At 38.3% G+C, this 24119-nt stretch overlaps 1 protein-coding gene across 14 annotated transcripts in view; it reads right to left on the bottom strand.

Annotated features, from left to right (window-relative positions):
- LOC144509131 (activating transcription factor 7-interacting protein 1-like) overlaps positions 1 to 24119 on the bottom strand; it is a 187920-nt gene that overhangs the window by 125929 nt on the left and 37872 nt on the right. For 12 of the 14 annotated variants that reach the window (XM_078237524.1, XM_078237521.1, XM_078237515.1 and 9 more), the window contains exon 2: positions 9255 to 9300. Coding sequence is in view for 3 of the 14 variants with exons in the window: in XM_078237514.1 (XP_078093640.1) it covers positions 9255 to 9300 (46 nt within the window). In the remaining 11 variants the exon portion in view is untranslated. Of the gene's footprint in view, positions 1 to 8051; positions 8131 to 9254; positions 9301 to 11865; positions 11970 to 24119 lie in introns of all 14 variants that reach the window. The other 2 variants (XM_078237518.1, XM_078237519.1) reach the window with 2 other exon arrangements.

Consider the following 24119-nt stretch of genomic DNA (forward strand, 5'->3'; position numbering starts at 1 on the left):
TTCACGTTTCTCAAAGTTTCAGCAAGTTGTTTTCTATGTTATTGCTTCTTATGGATCTTGATCATCTATCTATAAATGCAGAGAAACAGAAATTGAAGAGCACTGGAAGACTGGTGTTTACGATTGTCCCTTTGAACTTGCTGGTTAACCAAGGAGCAAACTTTGATAGCAATATTAAGATATAAACATTCCAAACACAAGTTCATTGACAAATTATAATTATCTTTCATAATTAGAATCCCTCAATTGATTAAAAACTTACAAACCTACAAGACATGAACTTTCAAACTCCACCCATTGACACACCAATCTTTTAAAATTTAGCATTCAAAAGCAGATGAAAATGAAAAAAGGTATTCAGGGTAGAAGCTTCCAATTGCAGTGCAATTTGGATAATATCTTATTAATAACTCAAAATGTCAAGAGCAGTCACGCCAAGCACTCATGCACATTATTGGGCAAGAGTGTAATGGAGCAAGGCATTGGTTCACAACAAATGCTTTTATGGTTGGAAGTCAATTTCAACAAAGCCACCAAGCGGAGGCATACACGTTGCAGAAGAGAAAAGTGGAAAAAGACACACTTTTCTTTAGGTCACACATCGTATATGTAGGCTTACATACAGTGGCGTGGTGATTAGCATTGCTGCCTCATAGTGCCAGGGACCTGGGTTCAATTCCAGCCTCAGGTGACTGTCAGCGTGGGTTTTCTCCAGGTGCTCCGGTTTCCTCCCACAGTCCAAAGAGGTGCGGGATAGGTTGATTGGCCATGCTAAATTGACCCGTGTCAGGGGATTAGCAGGGTAAATATGTGGGGTTGCAGGATTAGGGCCTGGGTGGGATTGTGGTCGATGCAGACTCGATGGGCCGAATGGCCTTCTTCTGCACTGTAGGGATTCTATGATTCTCGTCGCTTTTCCTTCTTCAGCAGTATGGCCATCCATAATATTCACAATCTGTGCCCATTCTGTCATCAGTAAGTGATTCTGCACCAGCCATGGAAGTCGATGACAGAAATTCCTTCTTCATTTAACAATCAATCAGTACAACAAAGCTACAAGCAACTTGTGGAAGATTTCTTCACATCGCTGTTTTCTTCCATTAGTGTTATAATATGGGCTCCCTCTCAACATATTTGTGTAATAAACATAACAAAGACAATTTCTAAAAACAGACTGCGAATTGAAATTTGCTCTCCAATGTGTAATCCAAATGGGTGTGTGCTACAGGGCTCAATTATCCTTTAAGTCAGTATCTTACACCAATCATGGATTGTCACATTCCCTGTATGCTCTTCAAAGATGAAAAAGAAAAACACCATTGTTGGGTCTATTTATCCCAAAATTAAACTGTCAAATTTACTTGCAAGAAAATTTGCACAGAATCAAAATAATGTTGCAGTTAACTAGCAGTATTTGTTTGGGCAATAGTTAAACTGTTGTTTCGAGTATGCAAAACCTTAGCGATTATTTTTGGAAGCTTTCAAAGAAGTCCCCAATATGTTCCTATGGCAAAGACATTCCATGAAAACCTCCTCATCGTCCTCCTCCACAGGAAACCAAGACAAAAACTGACTGGAAGCTACAGGAAAAGCCCATTCCTTCAAACAAATTTTCTGAATCCTCAAGAAAAAAAAAATCAATACAAGATTAAAGATGCTATTGATGGACAGGTCCCCATAATATTAATCAAGCTTTGATTTTAAAACGTTTGAGGAAAAGCAGCCCTATTTTGCTCAAAATCTAAAGCTACGTATATTTGACGAGAAACTCCTTTAAATGGTTCAGCAAAAATAATGATTTTCATTTTCTCCCAGCTAGCAATCCTTGTCATTTGAAGGGCTAATGCATGACAGGTAGGCTCTGATGAGGCCCATTTATAAGAACTAGCAAGGGTGAAACCAGATAGGCCAAGTAGCGTTTCTTAGGGGTAAATAGACTACAGATAGCGATTGCTTTGTATATTGTTCACCACAGACAGAGGTATACAGCATACTATACAGCAATTTGGAGAACAATTTAGTCACAAGGGGATTTTCACAGTAACTTCATTGCAGCATTAATGCAAGCCTACTTGTGACACTAATAAACAAACTATAAAACGTTAAAGAAAAATATTGTACAGAAATATTATTCAAGGTATGAGGGGATCTGGTTCTGTCATAATTAGTTGACAATGGCAAATGGGATTTGAGAATGCAAGTCTAAATCTTTCCTATTTGCAGTAGAACTTTAAGGATGCAGATTAGACTTGGCGGTACTTACATACCCACCAGAACCCTACCAAACACCCCAGATGAACACGTTCCACCTTCACGTTGCAGGACAATGAGACCACCTGTTGCATGGATGCAGTTTTCAGTGCTATATTGCACCAGGCCTTGTGCATAAAAGTCGGTGCCTGAATATATTTTCCTCACTTGCGCAGAGCAAGAATTTAACAAGTCGAATTCTACTTCTGATCTGATGGGCACATCTAAATCCAGAGATAATGTGGCTCAAAGCAGATCACTCACATAAATTCCATCACTTACTCTGAAATTGCCCGAATAGCCATAGCACTTTCAATGTCACAATACTGCAAAATTGATGAATAGACCTGTCCAACTGCAATCCTGGTTTAATTCAAATATAGTTTTAGTATTGTGGGGATTGCCATTGCTGACACTTTTACAAGTTACATCTGTTCCATTATAATAGTAAATTTCACTATTCATTTACTCTTCGTGGAGGTAACTTTGAGAAATTTCCGCAAACGAACCTAGCAAAGGTGGTATTTTTTGAACTGCAGCCAGTTACAAGTTGAAGCAAATCAAAAGTTACAAAAGGTAGTAGTTCAAATTGCAGCTGCTTTGGTTGGAGGAGAGCACAAGAGTGATTATTATACAGCTTATTACTGTTGTATGGGGGGAAAATGTAATTAAATAGAACCACACTCCATTCCCCGCGCCCCCCAGACCATTAGCGAATCTTGCAGTTTTGTCTTCACTGTCATACATCACATTCTGTTTACATGCAGACAGTCTTTGTAGCACCAGATGCAAGAAACAGACAAAGCCTATGGGGATTTCCTAAATCTACACTCTTGTCTGTCAACATTGCATATTAAAATTAATGATGAAAAATATTGTGAGACGTCACCCGCAATTCCCTGACCTCTGTTGCTGGTAAGTGAAGCTCTGTGCCGACAAAACTAACTCATTTACCCAGTGTGTAATATGTTTATCTAGTCGATATTTTCAAGTAGCTTCAAAAAGGGTTGTGTCCACTGTTTACTGAAGTTGGATATATTTTGGTGCTAGAGCAGGCAAAAAAAACACACAAGAAAATCAATAGCACACTCTGAACGGAGGTGAAAAGGATGTTGACTATGGAAGCACCAAAACCCAGTTACAAACTGCATTTGATCTTCCTGCATCTTCCCCTAAAGTCCCATATTCCTATCATGAACACTTCCTCACACAAATGCCGAACCATTCCTTTATAACCTCATCCCTCGCGCCCCCCCCCCAACAAAAGTCTCTCAATTCTTCTGATTTAAGCAGATGTCACAAATAGCACCTTTTTAAATCCAAATCAGTGGAGAATAAAAAAATTGATTTCAAGTTTTATTGCCCATTGCCCTTAGAGTCATTTAAATGAAGGACACTAATGATGTCATTGTGGTATTCCAAATCTTTTACAAGAAATCTTCAAAGATCACCATCAAGGTTTATTTGAAGAAAAATACCTGTATGTATATCCCCGTGGATTGTGAAGTGCATGTTACTTTAATGTTACAAAATGCTGCTATTTTGCTGACATTGTAAATTATTGTGCAAATTATGGAGGGCTGTTGAGTTGCATTTATGCAACCAAAGTTCAAAACAATGGCTACAAAATGTAGACATATATTAAAAATAATATAGAGGCTGCCAAAACAGCTTCATATTGAAGTCATGGTAAACAAGAATTGGGTGAATATAACAGGAAGGACAAGAACTAAGATCGGTCTACAATCCGATTAGTGTTAGACAATGAGACTTGAAATCAATGTGGCTGATGATGATCAAACAAACACTTGTATTTATATAGCACTTTTATGTCCCAAGGTGACTCATAGCAGCGTTATAACAAAAAGCTTGCCACTTGCCACAGAGATCATTCAACAGATGACGGATAGCTTACTCAAAGCAGGAGGTTTTAGACGGATAGCTTACTCAAAGCAGTAGGTTTTAAGGAGTGTGTCAAAGGAGCAGCAGAATGAAGGCAGAAAGGTTTAGGGAGGCAATTCCAAATGATAGCACCATGGTAGCTGATGGCACAGCCACTGATCACGAACCAATTAAAATCAAGAATGTGAAGAGACCAGAATTAAAGAAGCACAGGTAGTTCTGGGAGAGTTGTGGGGCTAGATGGGTTGTAGGAGCTCACATATGTAGAGCCCACAAAGATGAGGTTTTTAAAACTGAAGCAGGAGCCAATGTAGGTCAGCAAGCAGAGGGGAGATAGACGAACAAGACGGTGCAAATAAGACACCGATACAGCTTTGAACAACCTCAGGTTTACAGAACTGTTGAGTTTGCTTCAGGAGGGAGAAAGAAAAGAAAAAAGTGGTCTAATTCCCACGACATTTACCACTAAATCTGTGTAGGCATTAGGTCAGGTGACCAAAATAAATTGTCCAAGTAGCACAGAAAATGCCACGGAACACTCAGCATTCAAAACTGAGAAAGTCAATAAATTAATGACAGGATCAGCATCACTGCTAGAACTTCGTTTATAATCTTAATATTTTGCAAATCCAACACGGTATGTTCCCAGAATTCCCAATCAGGTAGCGCTGTGTTCTCTTTTGATTTTTTTTTTGCCCTTCAAACAGGTGTGCAAAAACCCATTGTCAAATCAAGCAACTGAGATATCTAGACTCACCTGCATGGTTTCTGTTTTCTCAGGAAGCACTTCTCCCCATAGGAACACATTCCACTTGTTCAAATCTAAAACACTAGCAAATTGGCAGCACCAAGGTTTAGGGCCCCTGGTGACCACATAGCCATTGCTGGAACTCAAGTCAGGTTAAAACCGTGGAAATTTAAGAGTTGCTCCCTACTGTTTGCCGAGCCAAGTATCCATTGAAGAATTGGCTTCCAGTGTTAGTGTTACCTGGTGCAGCCCTCAGCGGCCGGTCTAGCATTCAGGTTCCATCAGTGAAGCTGATGATCAATCGTTAACAATATCGTGGGTACTGTGCACTAACCTGGTCTATGCACATAATTACGAGCTTGTCAAGACAGTTGAGTTGGTTCAGAGCCTCAGCTTCCAGGTTTATCTTCAGAAGTATCCCAACCCCAAAAAACACAACTTACTTATTCCCTAAAGGCAAAAGTGATCAGTTGATTGTCATACCAAGATGGCATCAAAATTGAAATTCAGTATGCCCAGAAAAGTCTTGTTCACCTCCTCACAGTAGAAATGTAAAAGCGGAACCAGTTGAATAAATCATATAAAATACAATGATATAATGGGAAATGCTAGATATTCACTCTGTAGTGTCAATATCCCAATCAAACCATCCTGGTGAAAAAGACCTAAACATCTGGGCAATAGAATAAGATAGAGAAAGAAATAAAACAAAACTGCGGTGAAATGAAAAACAAATTAAAAAGGCTTAATAGAAAACTGAAGGCTCAAGTGAACCAGTGGACATCTTCCATGTGATACAATGCTGACTTTGCAATGCTAACTTGGTTGGTGGCCTTGAATTGTGCTTCGTATAAACGAATAAAACCATTTCAGCCATCACAGAATTCATGCCAATGTCAAGAGAATGAATGCTGCTTGGCTGCTACTTGCCACTTTTGCACTCAATGAAAATAACTCAATATTTTGTAGTCACTGTTTGGGTTTTCATTTGGTGCAAGCACTGAAGTAAATCAGGACTGATGCCCTTGATAACTTTTGCTCTGCTTTTTGTCTTTTTTCTGCCAAAAATAGGAAGAAAGGATAGAAGTCCAGTACGATGGGAGCTTACAGCTCATGACCAATAATTTGATTGTCTAAACCTTAATGGATTTTCCTCAGGCCTTGCTGCAAAATGATTCAAGCTCCTGATCTGTATGATGACAGGAATCAATTTGTTATAGGTTATCCATTTTAAACTTCAAATTTGTTCTTCCCCTCGAAACTGGTGATACAAATTTGAAACTACTCCCACAAATCTAATAAGGATGTAGGAACGGATCAATAAATTCTCTTCTATTGTTGAGAGCTTTACAGTCATGACTGATGTCAGTTACCAGAGAAAATAAGCTGTACAGAGAACATGGAAACAGGAACGACAAATGAGGAACTACCAGCAGTTTCTCAAGGACACCAATAGTGTGTTTTGGATAAAAACTCTAAATTCTTGTTTTAAACAGAAATGAGTTTACCAGAGAGTAACATGACTTTCAGGTGAGGACAGGGAAACAGGAATGTTCCTGGTTTTTAAACTGAACCTATTATTCAGTTTTGAATCAGGTAGCTGGTGGAAAAGCTGCACTTAATTCCTATCCTTAGCTGTCTTGAGATGGCAGTACTTGGTCCTCTTCTTGAAGTGCTACCAATCTGTAGTGAAGATCTTCCCTTCATAACATTAAGCAAGAAATTCCAGGATATCGACTCAACCACCGTGAAGTAAGCAAGTTACACGTGTGACTTGAAAGGGAACTTGGAGGTGTTGTGTCCTCATGGTCTTATTGCTCTGCTGGGCGAATGAAGGTGGCAGAACCACATGCCGAGTGGCAGAACTGAGGAAACAAGTAATTCAACTGCCAATTTCACAGGTGAAAGAACATTTGGTGGCCAAGTGTAATTATAGCCCCTCTTTCCACTTCTCCAGCTCCTCTATTTCTCCTTAGACTTGCCAATCCAAGTCAACCTCCAGAGGCAACGTATTCACCTGCTCAATATTCATATGTAAATTTATATAGCAATGGTCACAAGGTGTTTTGTACTAGGTGTCTCAGCAAAACTGGATTTTTGCTCTCATCCGTTGATCAAAAATATTTGAGTATTCATTGATGTCAGAAGCAAGATCCCCTCTTCTCCATGCGCGATTGAAGGCCAAATGTATCAGCCCATTGGCCGAAATCATGCAACGATCAAATGAAGGTTTCTCAATCTCGGTATTGTTTCATAAATTAGTTCACTGCAACAACATCCAGTACTCATTTTAAAGATGTAGGCAAGTTTACAATGGGAGATATGAAATCTATCTGCATTCATCCACAAGTGGGCAGAGTATAAGGCTATCTGACTCAGATTCAATGTGCAGAGGCAGAGCAACATTCCAATAGGATGCTAAATATAGAACAAAGCATGTGACAGTACAAGAAATGGCTTGCTAGAGCACTCATTACAGCCCACCCCACCCTGACCCAGGCACTGTACGTTTTAACACTAGTTTAACAAATGCGCCTCTAGTTGTGTTAAGGCGACTGCAAAAATTGTTTTATTTATAAATCTGTTACCAGTGAATCATTGCTAGTTCCTTCAAGCTGATAAGAGTACTTCAGTATGAAATTCTACACACCAATACAGCAGCCAGTGCATAGTTCCAAAATGTTTCTGTTGGCATTATGCAGCAAAATTCTAGGCGTCTGAAATGTCAGCATGAGTAAAGTGCCTTTCGAGTACCACAATTATAATACCTGAACTAGTCTCAGCTGCCAATAGATTTTCTTCATTGCTTGAATTTGGACAAAAATCTTCTCAAAACCTCAAGAATCTTTTCCTCCTCCCTCCCTTTCCCACCCAAGGTGAAGCAAGATATCGGAAAGGAATCTCAATTTCCAAGCTAATTTTTCCACATTCACTTTTTTTCAGTAGAGTAGAAATATTTAGTGTTAGTGACTTTCTTATCTTTTGCAGGATTATATTAAATCCATATAGGCTGACCTTATACTGCAACATATCAGGAAAAGTACATTTAATTTTGGAATTCAAGCTTTGCAAGTAGTATAATGTACTGTAGAACTACACGGTTGTCCCAAAATAAATTAAAGCATTATTCTGCAAAATGTTAACTTCTTACCTTCTTGTATGTGCTTCACACCATCTTGATTTTAGTCAACAGATGTGTCAAGGTGGAGAGTGGGGACATTTGGCTCCAGCTGGTGTGCAGCATGATTAAGTCAGAAATTGCACTGGAATTCATCTTACCAATTGATATTACATAAACTAGACTCTCCAATATTGTCTAAAACACAGCCATCAACTCTTTTTAGAAGGTGAAATGAGAGTGTTTCGATTGTACAATAATTCTGCCTGGAAATCTGTTGAGCTTCAAATTCCTAAAAGATGATAAAATTAAATGAACTTCTAATAATCGTACTTGGGTATGTATGATGACACCACTATTCTAGATACTGACACAACTATGGACAAAAGTTTAGATCCGACACTAAAATGGTGCTCAAAACACTAATGGGAACTCCTGTTCAATTTGCAGCATTTGTTTTGTATGCCAATAGACACTGCAATGGTCTAGTAACTAAATGCGTTATATGTTATAACACTGAACCATATAGATCAAAAAAGATCCGACCTGTGCTGTGGAACTCGGGGCTTCAGTGTTGCAAAGGACAAGAAAATTACTTGGACTCAAATTCCTAAACACCAGCCAGAGAGCCATGCTAGAAAGTGAACTTACATAGGTGTTGGGAGGGGTCAGGAAGAGGCTCAGCCTTGATGTGAATCAAGTAATGCCTAGCTTCACAAATAGAATAGGTAACTGGGATTTAGGTAACTTGCCATAGGAACAGGAGGAAGCCAGTTAGCCCGTTCTGCCAATCGATGAGATAATGGCACATCAATGATCGAATTGCACATACCTGTCACTGCTCCATATCCCTCAACACACAATTCTCAGACTCAAAATTAATTGATCTACCATTAATTGTTTTTGCAGAAGAGTTTCAGAATTCCACAAACCTGTTGTTGTAGTGCTAAAACCCACCATGGATGTAAAAAAAAAATCAGCAGGGACATCATGGCACTCGTCATTAGTTACAATTATAATTACATGCACAATTAGACCAGTTTTCTTTGTGCCAAACATGACTTGTTTAATTTGTGCATGTGGTATTCTTGATCGAGCTTGAAGTGCAGTTGCAAACGAAACCACAAATTTATTAACATAAAAAAGTGCAATTAGGGGTGGAAAGTAAATACTGGCTTCGCCAGCGACACCCACATCCCGTAAATGAATTTGTAAAAAATCCAAAGACAACCATACCTTAGTTATTTCATGCAGACCATTCAGCTTTTCACTTTGGTCTCTCCTGAAAGAAATTGGAAAATACTGTTAAGACTCTGCTGAGAGAATCTAACAAACAACGTTAAGCAGAGAGCAAATTTGCAACGCAGTCAAAAAATTTCAAAACGTGACAAAAGGATGCATAGTATTAGCTACATGACACCATGGAGTGAATTTTCCGACCTTGCTCGAGCGAGGCTTGTAAAATCCTGCCCTAGGCAACAGAGAATTCCGTTCTGCGAGTTCGCCCGCCCCGATTCCAGACGGGGAGTGGCGGTAAAATTCTGGCCCATATATTCACCTACATCAATTGCAATCTTAACTTCCAAGCAAATAGAACCAAAAAAAAAATCAGTAGGAACTGATGGGCAAGTGAGTTTTTCTAGAAATTAGTTACACAAACCCGAGTGCCCCGGATGAAATCTCTAATCTATGTCAGTACAATGGTGCAGATGCTACAATTTGGAAAGACATGCAAGTCAGCGGTTCTACTCCATGTGGATTTTTGGCTCAATTATGATACCCTGGGTGTTCGTCGCAGTTCAATAGCTGTCAATACTTATTATGGAGGCTTACAGGAATGAATAGCAACTTACAGGGTACTTGGCACCCATGGAAACAATAATTATTCATTGCTATCAGAGAAAGAGCAAAATTAAAGAGACCCCCCAATTTAGAGAATGTGTTTTAAATATTCCAATTGGTGCTGATAATTAGATTACTCAAGACTTAGCAGTATCTTTTATTTCAAATCCAATTTACCTCGACATATCGTGGATAATTTGAAGCAACCAATGGGCAAGAGCAGAAGAGAAAACAGCTTTTGCTCAGTAGCACCCCAATCATAAGATTAGGATTTCAAGTCAGACTTCAGAGTCCTGAGTAAATAATCCAGACTGATCCTTCAGTGCAGTTCTGAAGGAGTGCTGCACTGTTGGGAGTTGCCATCTTTCAGTTGAGATGTTCTAACCAGTCTGCCCTCTTGAGCGGACATAAGAGATTCCATGGAACAGGGGAATTTTCTTGCTGTCTTGATATTTATTTCTCAACCATCGCTAATAAAAAGATCTGCTGATCATTTAGTGGATTGATGTTTATAGAATCCTGCATAATTGGCTGTCATGTTTGCCTTGGTGGAAACACTTATATGCAATAGGAGAGCTCGAGACTGGTGCTGATGTTATGAATCATTCAAATGTGTACAAAATGGTTTAAAACAATTCATCTAAAGTTGTCATAGTCGCTTAGCTGCTCCACCGTTTGAGGGGGAGCGCTGACTGGTGATTTAACCTGAGGATCAGCACACCTCAGGCGAGGGGTAAGTTTGAGAAGGCAGGCCTTCATGAATAACTTCAGCCAGTACAGGAATCGAACTAACACACTCTGCATCACGAACAAGCCAGCCATTCAGCCAACTGAGCTAACCAACACCCCAAAAACAATGTGCGTAACTAAAGTATAACCAGCCACTCTACATGCTATCACACAGCGACGCAGACATCCGAGGCCTCAAAGGGGAGGGCAAAAATTTATCTAAGTAAAAAAGTTGAACTGAAACCAAAGCTTCAGCCACTGTATCAAATGAGGTTAATTAATATGTCCTACCAGACAAATCGAGAAGTTTCCTCCCCTTGTAAAGGGTTTGCTACTGTAACCCTTCAAGTCTCTTTAAAGATTTTTCTCCAGTCCAAACAAACCTAACTTTGAGTCCGGTATAAATGTCAGGTTTGACTGCTGTTAGTGGAGAGCAGCGCATTCTTAGAAGATATTCATACTGTATACTCTTCTCTTATCCAACTGGACCAAATCTGATCAACATCACTGATGAAACTTGATGCAATTTATGCTCCCCAGTGTGTCCGTTAACATTAAAGTTATGTTAACAACATGGTTTGTCCATGTTCAGAGGCTACCGGTCCCTCATGGTTAACAGATATTTTTGTATCTGCTACTTAACATCGATATTTAATGATGCTACAGATGTAGAACTAAGCAGACTGTACAGTAGAATAATGCTAATTATTCTACAGAGCTAATTAAACCATGTAGAAACAGCGGAACACTTTTAATCAGCTCATAGTCACTTATTCCCAAGTAGAGTATACTTGTACATTAACCATTAATGAATGGCTCAGGAACATATATTTTTACAGGTAAGGACTTTTAATCTCTTAATTTAAATCAAAACTTTTTATTCTCTTCTTTTACTCTGTCCACTAACAATTTACAATGGCTTCCAAAATTCACCAAATTATTGACTGTTTAACATCTACTTGGGTAATTACTGCATTATGCAGTTCTTGGATCAATCATGGAAACCAATTTTTTCTATTTTTGCTGGATACTCTTTGGACTGCATCAGAATATCAATACCATCTCCCCTTTCATATCAAGCTAATTATAACAAAACCCCTGCTTTGGAGGTGGTGGTGGTGGTTTGTAAATAGCGTCTTCTCTTCCCCAACTCATCTTCACTTGTAATTGTCAACTTTTACTTAGTACTTCTGAAATGATTCTATGATGTAAATTAAATTCCATGTCATTTTAAAATGAGATATTTCCAAAATTTTAAATCAACTTATGTACAGACCATGAAACTGAAAAAAAGGAAATATTTCCTTTGTAGCCAATTATTTATGGTCCATGAATTCCATGAAAATCACTCATGCATACAGCAATATTGAAGGCTGGTTTCTACAGAAACAAAGGGAGAGCATTATTAGCAAACTCTTTGCCAGAATACAGTTAGGACAATCAATTTGTTCCAGCAAACATTCCTATAGCACTTCTCACAAAGGAATCTCAAAGTGCTTCACAAAATAGTTGGAAACTCAATGCCATGGAGGAGAGAACACCCAAAGAGAGACAACAGAATTAGAAGAGTTTTAAGGAGGTGACAAAGTAAAGGGTACCGGGGAGGGAACAGTGAAGGAATTAATTCAGGGACACATAATGAATGAAAGAACTGCCACCAATGATGGAGTAGTAGTATTGCGAAACAAGTAATATTGGATGAGCAGCCGATGTCTTGCATGATCACTGGCGATGAATAGGTGCAATAAAGCAATGAATCACTGAGACTATATAAATACACTCAACTACTGATGTGACCTACATATGCATTAATACATGTATTATGTTTAGTTCTACGAGATACAAGATGTCTCAGTAGACAGATTAATGATTCTTTGTGAACCAACGGAACCAAGTTCACTGCACAATGAATGAGGCAAGATTTCACTTTATATAAAACTTTTATTTCAACAATCAAACCAAAATCAAGAAATTATACATGAACAAACAGACAAATTGCTGTCAACATAGATTACACTTTAAACAGTCGGTATGAAGGTAGGTCTCAGACTTATCGAGCAGCCCACTGAGGATATATGGCACTACATTTAGCAAAAGTCCTTCCAACGCTGGTCTTCCCCAGGTAGAGTTCCAGTTCCTATTTCTATGCTGGTTTCGGCTAACAATTCTCCTCCGACAGCTAACCCCAATCAGAGTCCTCATAAGACGGTCTTCACCCAAAATGACCAGCTCTGTTTAAATTGGTCTCTTTAAAATAAGGGAAGCAACAGCAGAGCAGCAATAACATTATTTTGTGTATTCCTGTTCCTGGATCCAGCTTCAGGTTTCCTTCTTTAAACTGCCCCACATATAACCCTCTCTAATGTGCCAACATTGTGCAATCTAAGCTTTTATGACTGTGTCTTTGTCTGGTTTCAATTAGTTTCCGTTGCTCTAGAAGCCTGACATTAGATTCCCTTTCAGTTCATGCTGGACTAAACAAAAACAAGCTTTGAAACCAGGGTCAGTCCAGCCAACAGCACATCTAACCACTTATCTGTCAAACAACAGGTCTCAGACGCTTCCCATAGGTCCTTCAAACTGGATTCCATCACAAGATGTATTCTTTTAGCACAAAACAGAAAACTACCGTGAAACATTAACTACTGAACTAAACTTATCTAAAGACAATATTGTCCATCAGGATCAATCTATTCACTTAGAAGGCTGACCAGAGCAAAATGTTTGTAGACGGTACTTATGAATACTAGAAGAATGACAGAAACTGACAGCTGAACAACACAAGGAAGAGAAGACATGGTTGCTGTTTTGGCTGTGTGCAGTACAGATTCAAATTGTTCCTCCTAACAATATAACGCTTTCTGTTGTTAAAACATCTGCTAGCTCTTCTTGAATAGTCAAATTCAACTCCGCATGCAAAGTGTCTGAGCAAGCTAATCCAGAAGTAGTAGAGTCATCTAGATCAGGAAGGATGCATACTCAATTTGCAACTTGTGCTGAAGTAAGTAATAGGTTACTTCAGTTGACTCCCACAAGTTGAAGGTTCTACTCTAAGTGACTATCCAGTTTTGGTTTGCCTGAAATATTCTGCTAACAAGTTCAAAAGAGACTTGCATGTATTTGGCACTTTTCTTACCACCAGACAAATCAAAGCTCTTTACAGCCAATGAATTACTGTTGAAGTGTAGTCACGGTGGTTTTGTAGGAAATGAGAGTTAATTAGTGAAAACTCCAACAAACACAATGTGATAATCACCAAATAATCTTATGTTGTTGATTGAACAATCAATTTTGGCCACTATACCAAGTAGGGATAACTCCTCTGCTGTTTTTCAAATATTGTGGCCATGGGATTTTTTATATACATCTTAGTGGGTAGACTGAGCCTTGCTTTAACATCTCATTGGAAAAATGGCACCTCCTTCAGTGCAGCACAAGTTGAAGACTTTAATACTTGATGGGGAAGTCACTCCATTTTTGACCAAGGGCCTAAAAAAGATAGTTATCCTGAGATCCAAGTTCAGCTCAGAGGTTGCTGCAAGGAAAAAAAAGGTTTGGACCTTTTTTCAAAAAGGTTTGTTGAATAAAATGTTTTGATTGAAGGTATTGATGGGAAGTATGGGCATATCCCATTGCATAGAGACTTTAAACTGTGTCCAGTAAAGGCATCTATTAGTTTTGGTGTTGTGTCCAAATTGCCAATTGTGCATGTAGATTTTATATTGGGGAATGATCCCAGGGAGTATATGCTGGAATTCTTCTGCCCCAGCCAGCACAGAATTGGAGCGGGCGATGGGCGGGCAACACAAATGTCCGTTGACCTCGGGCGGGAATTTCCGGTCTCGCTCGAGCGAGGCTGTAAAATCCTGCCCATAGATTTTCCACCTCGTAGGACAGTGTTGGCAAAAGTGCCCAAGGAGTCCCAAATTATAAGTATTCCCCAAAAAGGACATGGATCTCAAAGTAATCCTAAAGGGTTAACGACACCTACACGGAATCAGAAGCGCTTGCCAGCATTGAGACACAGGAGCAAAAATCCAGGCAAATGAACACAAGAGCTCAATAGACAATTTGAAATGCCAAAGTGATTGGGAATATGTTATTTGTGAGTTGTGAGGAAGATTCAAGTGTTAGAACATAAAATGAAGGTTCAAAGTAAAGAAGCTGTCAACGTCAAAGTATTAGACTTAGTGGGATCAAGAAAAACTAAAAAGCTATAAACTGTTCAAAGACTAGGTCAAACAGGAATATCAAACCTTTAATTTAAAAATATAATTTGGATGCTATGTTCAAGTGGCTAAGGAAGAATTTGTCCAATGAAGACACGAATTGTTGGCACAAAAAGAAGCAATTTAGAACATGCCAACACAAAAAAGAGAAACCAAAATGCTCAATTTTGGACAATGAGTTTAAAAATAAAGCTACACTGATGAGCAAGAGGGAGATAAAATTCTAACTGTGTGTGGACAGAGAAAGAACGGCTACAACAATAATGGTGTCTTAGTGTGAATGAGATGTCTACAATGGTCTTCAAATTGGTACAAGTTACTTATGTGAGTCCCAAAATCAAAGAGATGTTTTGGAAAGTAAAGATAAATTACTTTATGTCTCTAGCTGCTTCAGGGAATAGGCTGCAGGGAAGTACCCTTTTATTTTGGAATTATCTGTTTGATTTTTCACAGAAAACAGATAGTTTTACATCTGAAGCTGGCACAGCTTGGAAAGAGGCAGAGAATCGTCAGAAATGGGAGTTTTCAATTTTGGAGTGCGTAAAGAAAACTCAATGGTCATCTAGCAAAATGCTTGTGGAAGGAGACCCCGCATGCACATATCTCATACAGGAGGAGAATGGAAGTGAATTCCCAAGAGCTGTGGCACACCTTGGTTTAGTCCCATAAGTGAAGTGAAAGAACCCTCCACATCTTGGAAAGTATATGGGAAATCTTGAGTAGAAATAAAAATAGAACAAGAATGACCCATTATTCGTAGTACTTTCTTTAATTCTTGTAGAGACTTTTAATGTGCTATCTAACGGCATAATTCTAAGTTTAATTTTTTTTTAAATCTCTCGAGCTCAAGATAATGCAAACATTTCCATGTTATTATTTAAGGCACAGAAGCAGAGCACTTCCAGTGTCCACCCTCAACTAGTGTAGCCAAAGCAGCAGTATTAAGTCTTGGAAAGAACATGGGCTTTTTGGAGAGTGTTTAAAAAAGGAAAAACTGAGAAACAATTTTCTTGGAAGGCTTAAAGTGATAGGTAGTGAAAGATCAAAATTGTTATCTAGATTAAAGAATGAAAGATGGAATTGAAAGCAAGAGGTGGTAGCCAGCTACCCTGGAGAGGCAAGGAAAAGAAAGAAACATTTTCATTGCCATAATTAAGAGCAAGATGTAGCTATTGCCCCCAATGCTGAAAGTCATAGTTTTGCAGATGCATAATGAAGGAGAAGTTTAGGAAAATAATGCAAATTGAGAGAGGGTGGGCAAGATAGACCATTACTGATGAGAAGAAGGAATAGAGTGGGAGTAAGGACAGAGCCTATAGCATCCAAGATGATGGAAAAAGAACGTGATCAACCAACTTCAGTACAGGCAGAAATTGGAAACACAACCATTAACACAGCTTTGGTGACACTAATTAATTTCAAAGAAATGGACAGTGGTTATATTTCTGCTCGTTTTATTCTCAAACTCTTGTGCCAAAAAGTTATTTATACTACACCTCACTTATCCAAACAGCAGACTCATCTCATTTAGATAATGGTTCTTTGTTACAATATTTAAATTACAAAATCTTCAGTGCAGTACCTAACTTGATTCAAAGACCTACTTTTATAACTCTGTTTACCGTTAGTTAGGGGTAATGGAATGCTCAGAGGTGGGAAAACACTGGAAACTCTGTCACCCTCTACATATCAAATAGTAAAAGAACAGCACTGCAGCTTAATTAATGGCCGAATGGTATTGTCATTCAGCAATTATGGTTAGACGATCATTTTTAAAGGCTAGCCAATTCCTGTAGCACGATCTGCCTTCTAAAAGGCATATATTTACTCAAACAACATAAATCTTGCTAAAACGTAACAGTCACCATGTGAAGGGATGGAAAGGAATAAATGTAAATTAAACATTCATCAGTGAAACAATCTTTGTCAGAAAAGAAATGCTTTTCCTCACCAGAATCAGAGAGACACTGTTTTATTAGTATTCACAATTCAGATAAGTCATTTGATCATTCTTGGGCTTGGAACAGAGCCTTTAGTCTAGCGATAACCCCACCTTCCCTGATAAGGCTAACACTTAAAAGCCTAAAAGAAACTTGATATTGCATCATTACTGATTTACTTATTTTGTGGTAGCTTTAAACTATCTGAAATGCATTACTCCATAAAGTAGGCAATTTAGAAACAATGTCTCAACATCACATTTCACTGTAGTAACATAATTATAAAAACTCTGCTGTGAACCAGAACTACATTGAATATCCGAGTAGTATATGCACAACTATAAATAGTTAGCTTTTTTTATATGCTCAGAGTACTAAAATTAATCAAATCTTCATACTAGGGAAGAAAGCAGGATAAATACAAGAGTTGTTTAATCAGTATCCGAGTGTTGAGCAGCACTTGATTGTGCACCCACCGATTTTGCTCAACTCCACAGCACGTGCTGCAACTCCAGCTGCCATCTCTCACGCCCAGCTCAGCTGCACTTCTGCTGCCCTGGGCATCCGTTCCCTTGGTTTCTAGGAGACGGCTGACAGTTGCTTGGCAACCAGCTAATAATTAGTTCAGAGCAGCCTACAATGCCTGGCAAAATGCCAGTAGTGAATAACAGACATACTAAAGAGAGAACCGGAACCAAACTTGAAACATGAGCAATGCATCTCCAGCCTCCAGTCCACCTAATGGAGTTGTTTTAATAAAAGCAATGTTTGCTTTGGAATCCAAGATCATTTTTGCTAGATCCAGGCTGGTAGCAAGTGTGACAATATAAGCGAGTGCGACAGAGTCGATTCTCTAAATAAGGAGATTTTGTATAATTAACGTCCTCATCTTCCCAACACTACACACTGACAGACCAGAAAATCTGCTCTTGAAGTCCAAGCAACTTGGGTCTTATTTAAATTTTGAGTTGCTTGTTGGTTTGTCCAGCTTGAATTTTGAATGCCTGCAGGTTTAGAAAGGATGGATTTTAGCAACACCATCTCATTCAGGGATAAATCATACATCGGGACATCGCCAATAATCATTACTTGTTTCCATACATCAAACTTCAAGATGAATGAATGTTATAAAGCTCCACAGTGCACAACTTTGCTTGAATAGAAGAAAAAAGCTTTCAAAACATGAAGTATGTTGGAAAACTCAAGCTTATCCACTTTGACAGGAAGAACAAGAAAGCAGCATACTATTGAAATTGAGAGAGATTGCAGAGCTCAAGTTAGTACAAAGGGGTCTGGGTCTCCTCATACATGAATCAAAGTTACATGCACAGCAAGTGATTAGAAAGGTTGGCTCTTGTATTCTATTCCCTTTCCAATTAAAGTAGAGAAGTTTTACTGCAGCTGTACTGGGCCTTGGTGAAGCCACATCTGGAGTACAGTGCACAGTTTTGGTTACCCTATTTGAAAAAGGGTTAATTGCGCTTGCAATTCAGAGAAGGTTCACTCAATTCACTCCTGAGATGAAGGGCTTAACTTGTGAAAAAAGTTGAACAGGTTGGGCCTTTACCCATTGGTGTTTAGAAGAATGATAAGTACTCTTACTGAATCATGAAGATCCTGAGGGGACTTGATTGGGTGGATACCAGAATGGTGTTACCTCTTGTTGAAGACCAGACCTAGGGGATATAATTTAAGAATGAGGTGTCTCACTTAGGATAGAGAAGGAGAATATTTTTCTCTAAGGGCCATAAGTCTACGGAATTATCTTGCCCAGAATGCAGCAGAGGCCTGGTCTTTGAAATTATTGAAGACGGAGTTACGACAGATAGGTTTGTATTCTTCTCTACACCACGTTCGCAGATTTAAACCTGTACATTTTTTAAGGGGAACGCTGAAGGATGGTAAGTATTTTAATATTCCACTTTAGTGAGCTGCCTCTGACTGACCAGCCCCTCCCCCCACTCTGACATAGTATAATTTCCTAGAACAAAAAAAGGTAAAAAAAGCTCAATAGATTCTTTACAAGTACAAATTACAGCTGGAAATATGTCTCTGCTAAGTTGACGGCATGCAAATTGCAATCTCCAAGGAGTCTCTCCCAAGATACATGCCTTCTCCAGGCTACTCAGAATATCTCAAATGGACAGGATCCCTCATTTGATCTATGTGAGTGGTCATGCAGAAATACAAAAAAATTGCCTTCATATCAACTCCTACAACAGTTTCTATAACTCAAATGAGCTCAGAATCTGCAAAAAACAGCCAGACCCAGCATTACTATGTGGAAGGAAAGGATATTATTAAGCACCTTAACTGGACTCAGGATCAGCTTTCCAGAATTTCAGCAGATGCAACTCTCTTCTTCCTACAAGCTAAAGTTGATCTTCCCCCACCCCTCCCCACACCCAGCCAAACTTCTCTCCTTCAACCCCCTGCCTCTTATTGGTTTCCATTTTAAGTAAAAAGCTTTGCTTTCCATCAGCCTCGTGGTATTGTGAAGGAAACTGCATTGTCAGAGCTGCTAAAAATTTCATTTAAGAGCAGTTTCCCCACTGCCAGGCACCACTGTTCACCAAGCTCTGAATCTAAGCACTGCACATGTCTACAATGCAAAGTATAACTCTGACAGAAGTGAAAACTTTGCTTTGAATCACAAAAAGATTAATAATCCTGTGCCCAGGAAAGCAAAAACAGTAAGAGAAGTGAATTACAAAATTACAATATTAAGTATTCTACACAAATTAAGAGAGTGATTGGACTGGAGAGGATCCTGGGGGCTTTAACTATCTCTTAATTTATCACTTGATGAAGTTCCAATGCAGCCATCTTAAAAGATTCCTGATTTGTACTTTACCATTTTGCTAGAGCAGAAAATGTAGGTACAATCACAGCCAAGTAGGGGACCATAGAACACTTCTTGATTTTTGAACACAAGGAACTATGTTGCGTTTCATGTCCCTGGGGTCTAGACTCTGGCTTAATTTGAAGCACTGTGCACAACATCTTACATAATCATTGCCAATATGGAGTTAATTCTGCCCCTGTTCAAACACAAGGGACTAAAAAAAAACAGAATGCAACCCGATTATGACAGTGTTTAATGTGTCCTCCAGTACTGGGAAACAAATTAAAAGATAGTTAAAAATAAATTTTATAGCCTTTAATACAACTTTCGCATGGCCTCAGCCAACTTAGTTTCAAACAGTTTTTTTTAAAAAAAACCCTTAACTGGGAATTTTTGTTTTTAAATAATCTCAACCTTCCATTAAGCCTTTATCATCCTTCAAAGTAACAAAAATGATTGCAGTCCCAGGGCAGGCTTGCTGCTTCTCTTCCTGCAATACTGGCCTCCGTCTCATTAGTATCTCTCAAACTTGAGAATCTACTCACTACAATCCAAAAGAACATTTGTAGAAAAATAGATGGCATTATTATTTTGATAAAACACTTTGCAGGGATAATTAGATGTAGCGGCAAAAAAACCAAAGGGCATAAAGTCAAAAGAAATATTGTATTTGTACAATTTTGTCAAAAATACCACATGAAATACAGAGGCGAGAATATAACCATTTTAAATAATCCTTTGTAATATGTCCATAAATAGCTTTTGCTTCAAATTGATCCAATGCAAGGCACTTTCAACATCACAAAGTAAATGATGTAATATATGCCGTCTATTGAAAAATTTAAGATTTTAAAATTGCTTACTTTGCTTTGCATAATTTCATTAATTCTGGAGACAAAATGCCCAGATTTTGCAGCAGTAACAGCAGTGGTGCTTACTCCACTGAAACTGACAGCAGGACAGAAGTGCAGAATAAGTTCAATAGTTGCCATCACTGTTCCACACTCCCCCAAGGGATGCGCTGTAGAGGTTTTCCCCAGAGTGTAATCCCCAAGCAAGCATAAAATGTGCACTGTGTCATTAGTCTTGCTGTAAAAGTTAAATCTTATTGAATGTGTAACTATGTATTAACAGCATAGTCAGTGTCTAATTACATCTGAACACCCTCACTGGCCCTGAAAAGCTCATTTTATCGTTGTGGCATGTCAAGTATTGCCATTATGATTTTTAAAAATCCACATTAAGATTAAAAAAAGGAAGTTTGAATGAATTATAATATTTAATTCATTATCTGAAAATGTAGATGAAGAAAGTGAATCACTGGTTTTAACTTCCTGGTTTGCTAGCTGTTAAGAACACTGACTGACTACTTACCCTGCTTACTGACAATCACTGCTGCTAGATGTCTGGTGATTTTCTTAACTTGGCACCAGATTTAAAACAGTCAGGAAAAAGGGAAATAAATCCATGCTGGAGGTTGCTGGATTTTTCTGGCAGCTTTCTGAGGTCATCAGCAATGACCACCATTCGTGCACCGCAGGCCACAAAATCCAGCTCAATGTTCCCCTACCTAGAAGGCCCAGTTTGAAACTGGAATTTTACACTTCTTGGGGTACATAGTCTCTCATCGTAAGAGTAGCTTGGGGCACATATACAGTATGACTATACTGGAGGTCCGTTAAATGATGCTCCTACTAAGTTTTTTTGTGGAGGCAGGAGCATTTTACCATTTAATATACCATGGAATAGTGAATGAATTTTCCTGCTCGGTGTTAAATTGTGTTTTTTCAAGGTTGCAAAGTGTATCTACAGAACATCCTGGTCAAGTTGAGGGCTTTTACTTCTTTGAAAGTGGGGAAGTTTATCTATTTTGGAAACAAATATTTTCTTTCACAATTACTTTTAAGTTCAAAGAAAATTATTCATGTGACAACTCAACAGCTGAAGCTGACAGATGAGTTTCAAAAATATATACTCTCATGCTTGATCTCCTGACATTGCTGAAATAGTATTCACTTACCAACCTGGCCTATTTTTACTGCTCTACATAGGTAAAGTAGGCAGTTGCAGAAGGTTACAAACTGGAAGTACTCACAGGGGCACTGGAATAGCTTGTTTACCTTCAGGCATCACATGGCTATAAAGCATGTTTTGGGAGAAGGAAGATTTAAAAAGATACTGCACATGATCACTGTCTGATGATCTTTACTGGAAAATACATGCAAGTGGATATCACGGGAGAATAGACTAAATACCCATCCAAATTTGAATAGTCTGCTACAGGTTGGTTTTATTTCCGGAGCCCTTAAGCCTTAGTTGCTCTGTGCCAGAGCTCTACATTTCATCTTGCAAAAAAAAATGGGCATCAGCTTTGGAGATTCCTCCAAAAAAAGAGAATTTACACTAAAAATATCCTTATCACAGTTAGAAAATTGAACTTTTAGTTCTAGTGAAAGGAACAATGCATGACCCTTAGTGACTTTCACAGTTGATTTGACATACAGATTCTATCAAACAGCATAAACATTATCTCCTAAACTCCTCATTGTGTATTCCACTTGGATCACAAGTAAATTGCCAAAACAAACAAGCTCTTATTTCAACATAATTAAGATTGACCAGTGATATTAGTTAACTAGAATATTTACAACCAAATCAAGAATACATAAATTCAAGAAATACCTTGGCGCAGTCTGCTTTTGTTGAATCTGCAAATAGTAATACCCTGGATGTAATATGTAACTATGGACAAATATTCCTATCATGGACCATTTCCTAAAGAATAAATCGTGTAGAAATGATGAATGTTTTTAGTGGCTTGTATTCTTTCCCATATATAAGCACTGCTGCACTATGCTGGCTGAAATAGCTCATGCCATTAATCATAAATTCTGAAATGTTTGCTTCATTCCTGCAAAAACAGACTGTGTATTTTAGGTCAAACAGGTTCCTAGGCCATAAACGGTGGGGAACCCATGCTTATGAAAGAATTTATCTGATGCACCCGCTTTGTAAATAATACAATCATGCAATTGGTCATACAATTTTGTACTGTTATCAATTCACATACTGACCATTTCAAATATGTGAAATTTGCAGGGGAGGTCAGACAATGATTTAATAGGTATTGGTCAGCTATACAGTAACTAAATTGGTCATCAGTTTGCACATCAAGTTGCAGAAGATTTTTTGAACAATATTTTGTCAATTAGTGCAGAAATACTCACTTTTTCTTTAATGATAATTTGAAGCATATAAGAGTACAATTTACCAACTGCTTTGTGTTTTATAAATTCAAAAATGAAATCTTTTCACATATTTTTAAAAACAGCCCCCCCCCTCCCCAATTTTCCTTTTGCTAATCACTATAGGAGCACCTTCATTGAAGAGTGCATCATGTAATGAAATTCTGGATCTATCATGCCTGCAGCTGGTTCACAAATGATTATTTATCTGCCTCACCTCCCTGCAGAATAGTGAAAATATCCCAATTACTTTTCTGTACTGACTGTATTTTATTAAGCAGCAACTGCACAAATTAATTCAAATCATGCAAAATACAATGCAAGAGACCCATTTTCTCCTTCCAAATGCAACTTGTATATGGTGTTTACTTAGCTGTCTTTTCAGGTAACAATCCCCAAGCCATCTGGAGCTGTTTTGGCATGTCATTATTTGATCTGGCTTGGGCAAGCTGATTGAAATGTACTAGAATGGGAAGCTTTAACACTTAATAGCAAAAATCAAAACTGGAAGTTTTAAACATCGGTTCAAATGAGATGCTATGTCAGGTCAGTAAAGCCAATGTTTAAAATTGTCCATTTCAATGACATGACTTTAAGTAATGCGGTTGTTGACCTTTGGGATATATATTTCTGCTCAGGGCAGACGAGAATATACCACTTTTGTACGGTGGGTGAAAAGATACACCTGCATGAAACAGTGGAGATTGAAGAAGATTCTATAAAATCCAAGTTAAAAAACTGCCTTTTGCTGTACACCTAACGCACGTTGCTTCTTTTAGTAAAAACGTCAATAAGGAATGATGAACTTGCATTTATTTTGCGACCTCAGGATGTCACAAAACTTTTCACAGCCAATGAAGTACTTGTTTCTCACTTGTGTGGACAAGTTACCTTTTTTGAAATCATATGATCAAAGTTAACATTTTGACTGTTAACACTTTCAGCAGATGAAATGGTGTTTAGTATGCCATGTCTCTCTCCAGTGTAGTGGGGTGAGCTTTCAATGGCAGCTGCACATTTGGTTGAACACTGTCTTATGACTAAGGACCCCACTAATGGTAGTTTTTAAAAAATTGAATGAGGGTTTGTACAAATTAATATATTTCTCATCATAGATTTTCTTTTTTAAGCTGATCTGCAAAGGCACAAGTAAAACTTAGAGTGTACCAAATCATTATGAACAATGTAGATTCAAAATATCCTTCAATTCCCTATTTTTAAACTGACATTACAAATGCATGATGATATTTTGTACAATTTTATTTTTCAAA

This window comes from Mustelus asterias, chromosome 21, assembly GCF_964213995.1.
Source record: "Mustelus asterias chromosome 21, sMusAst1.hap1.1, whole genome shotgun sequence".
Taxonomy (NCBI): domain Eukaryota; kingdom Metazoa; phylum Chordata; class Chondrichthyes; order Carcharhiniformes; family Triakidae; genus Mustelus; species Mustelus asterias.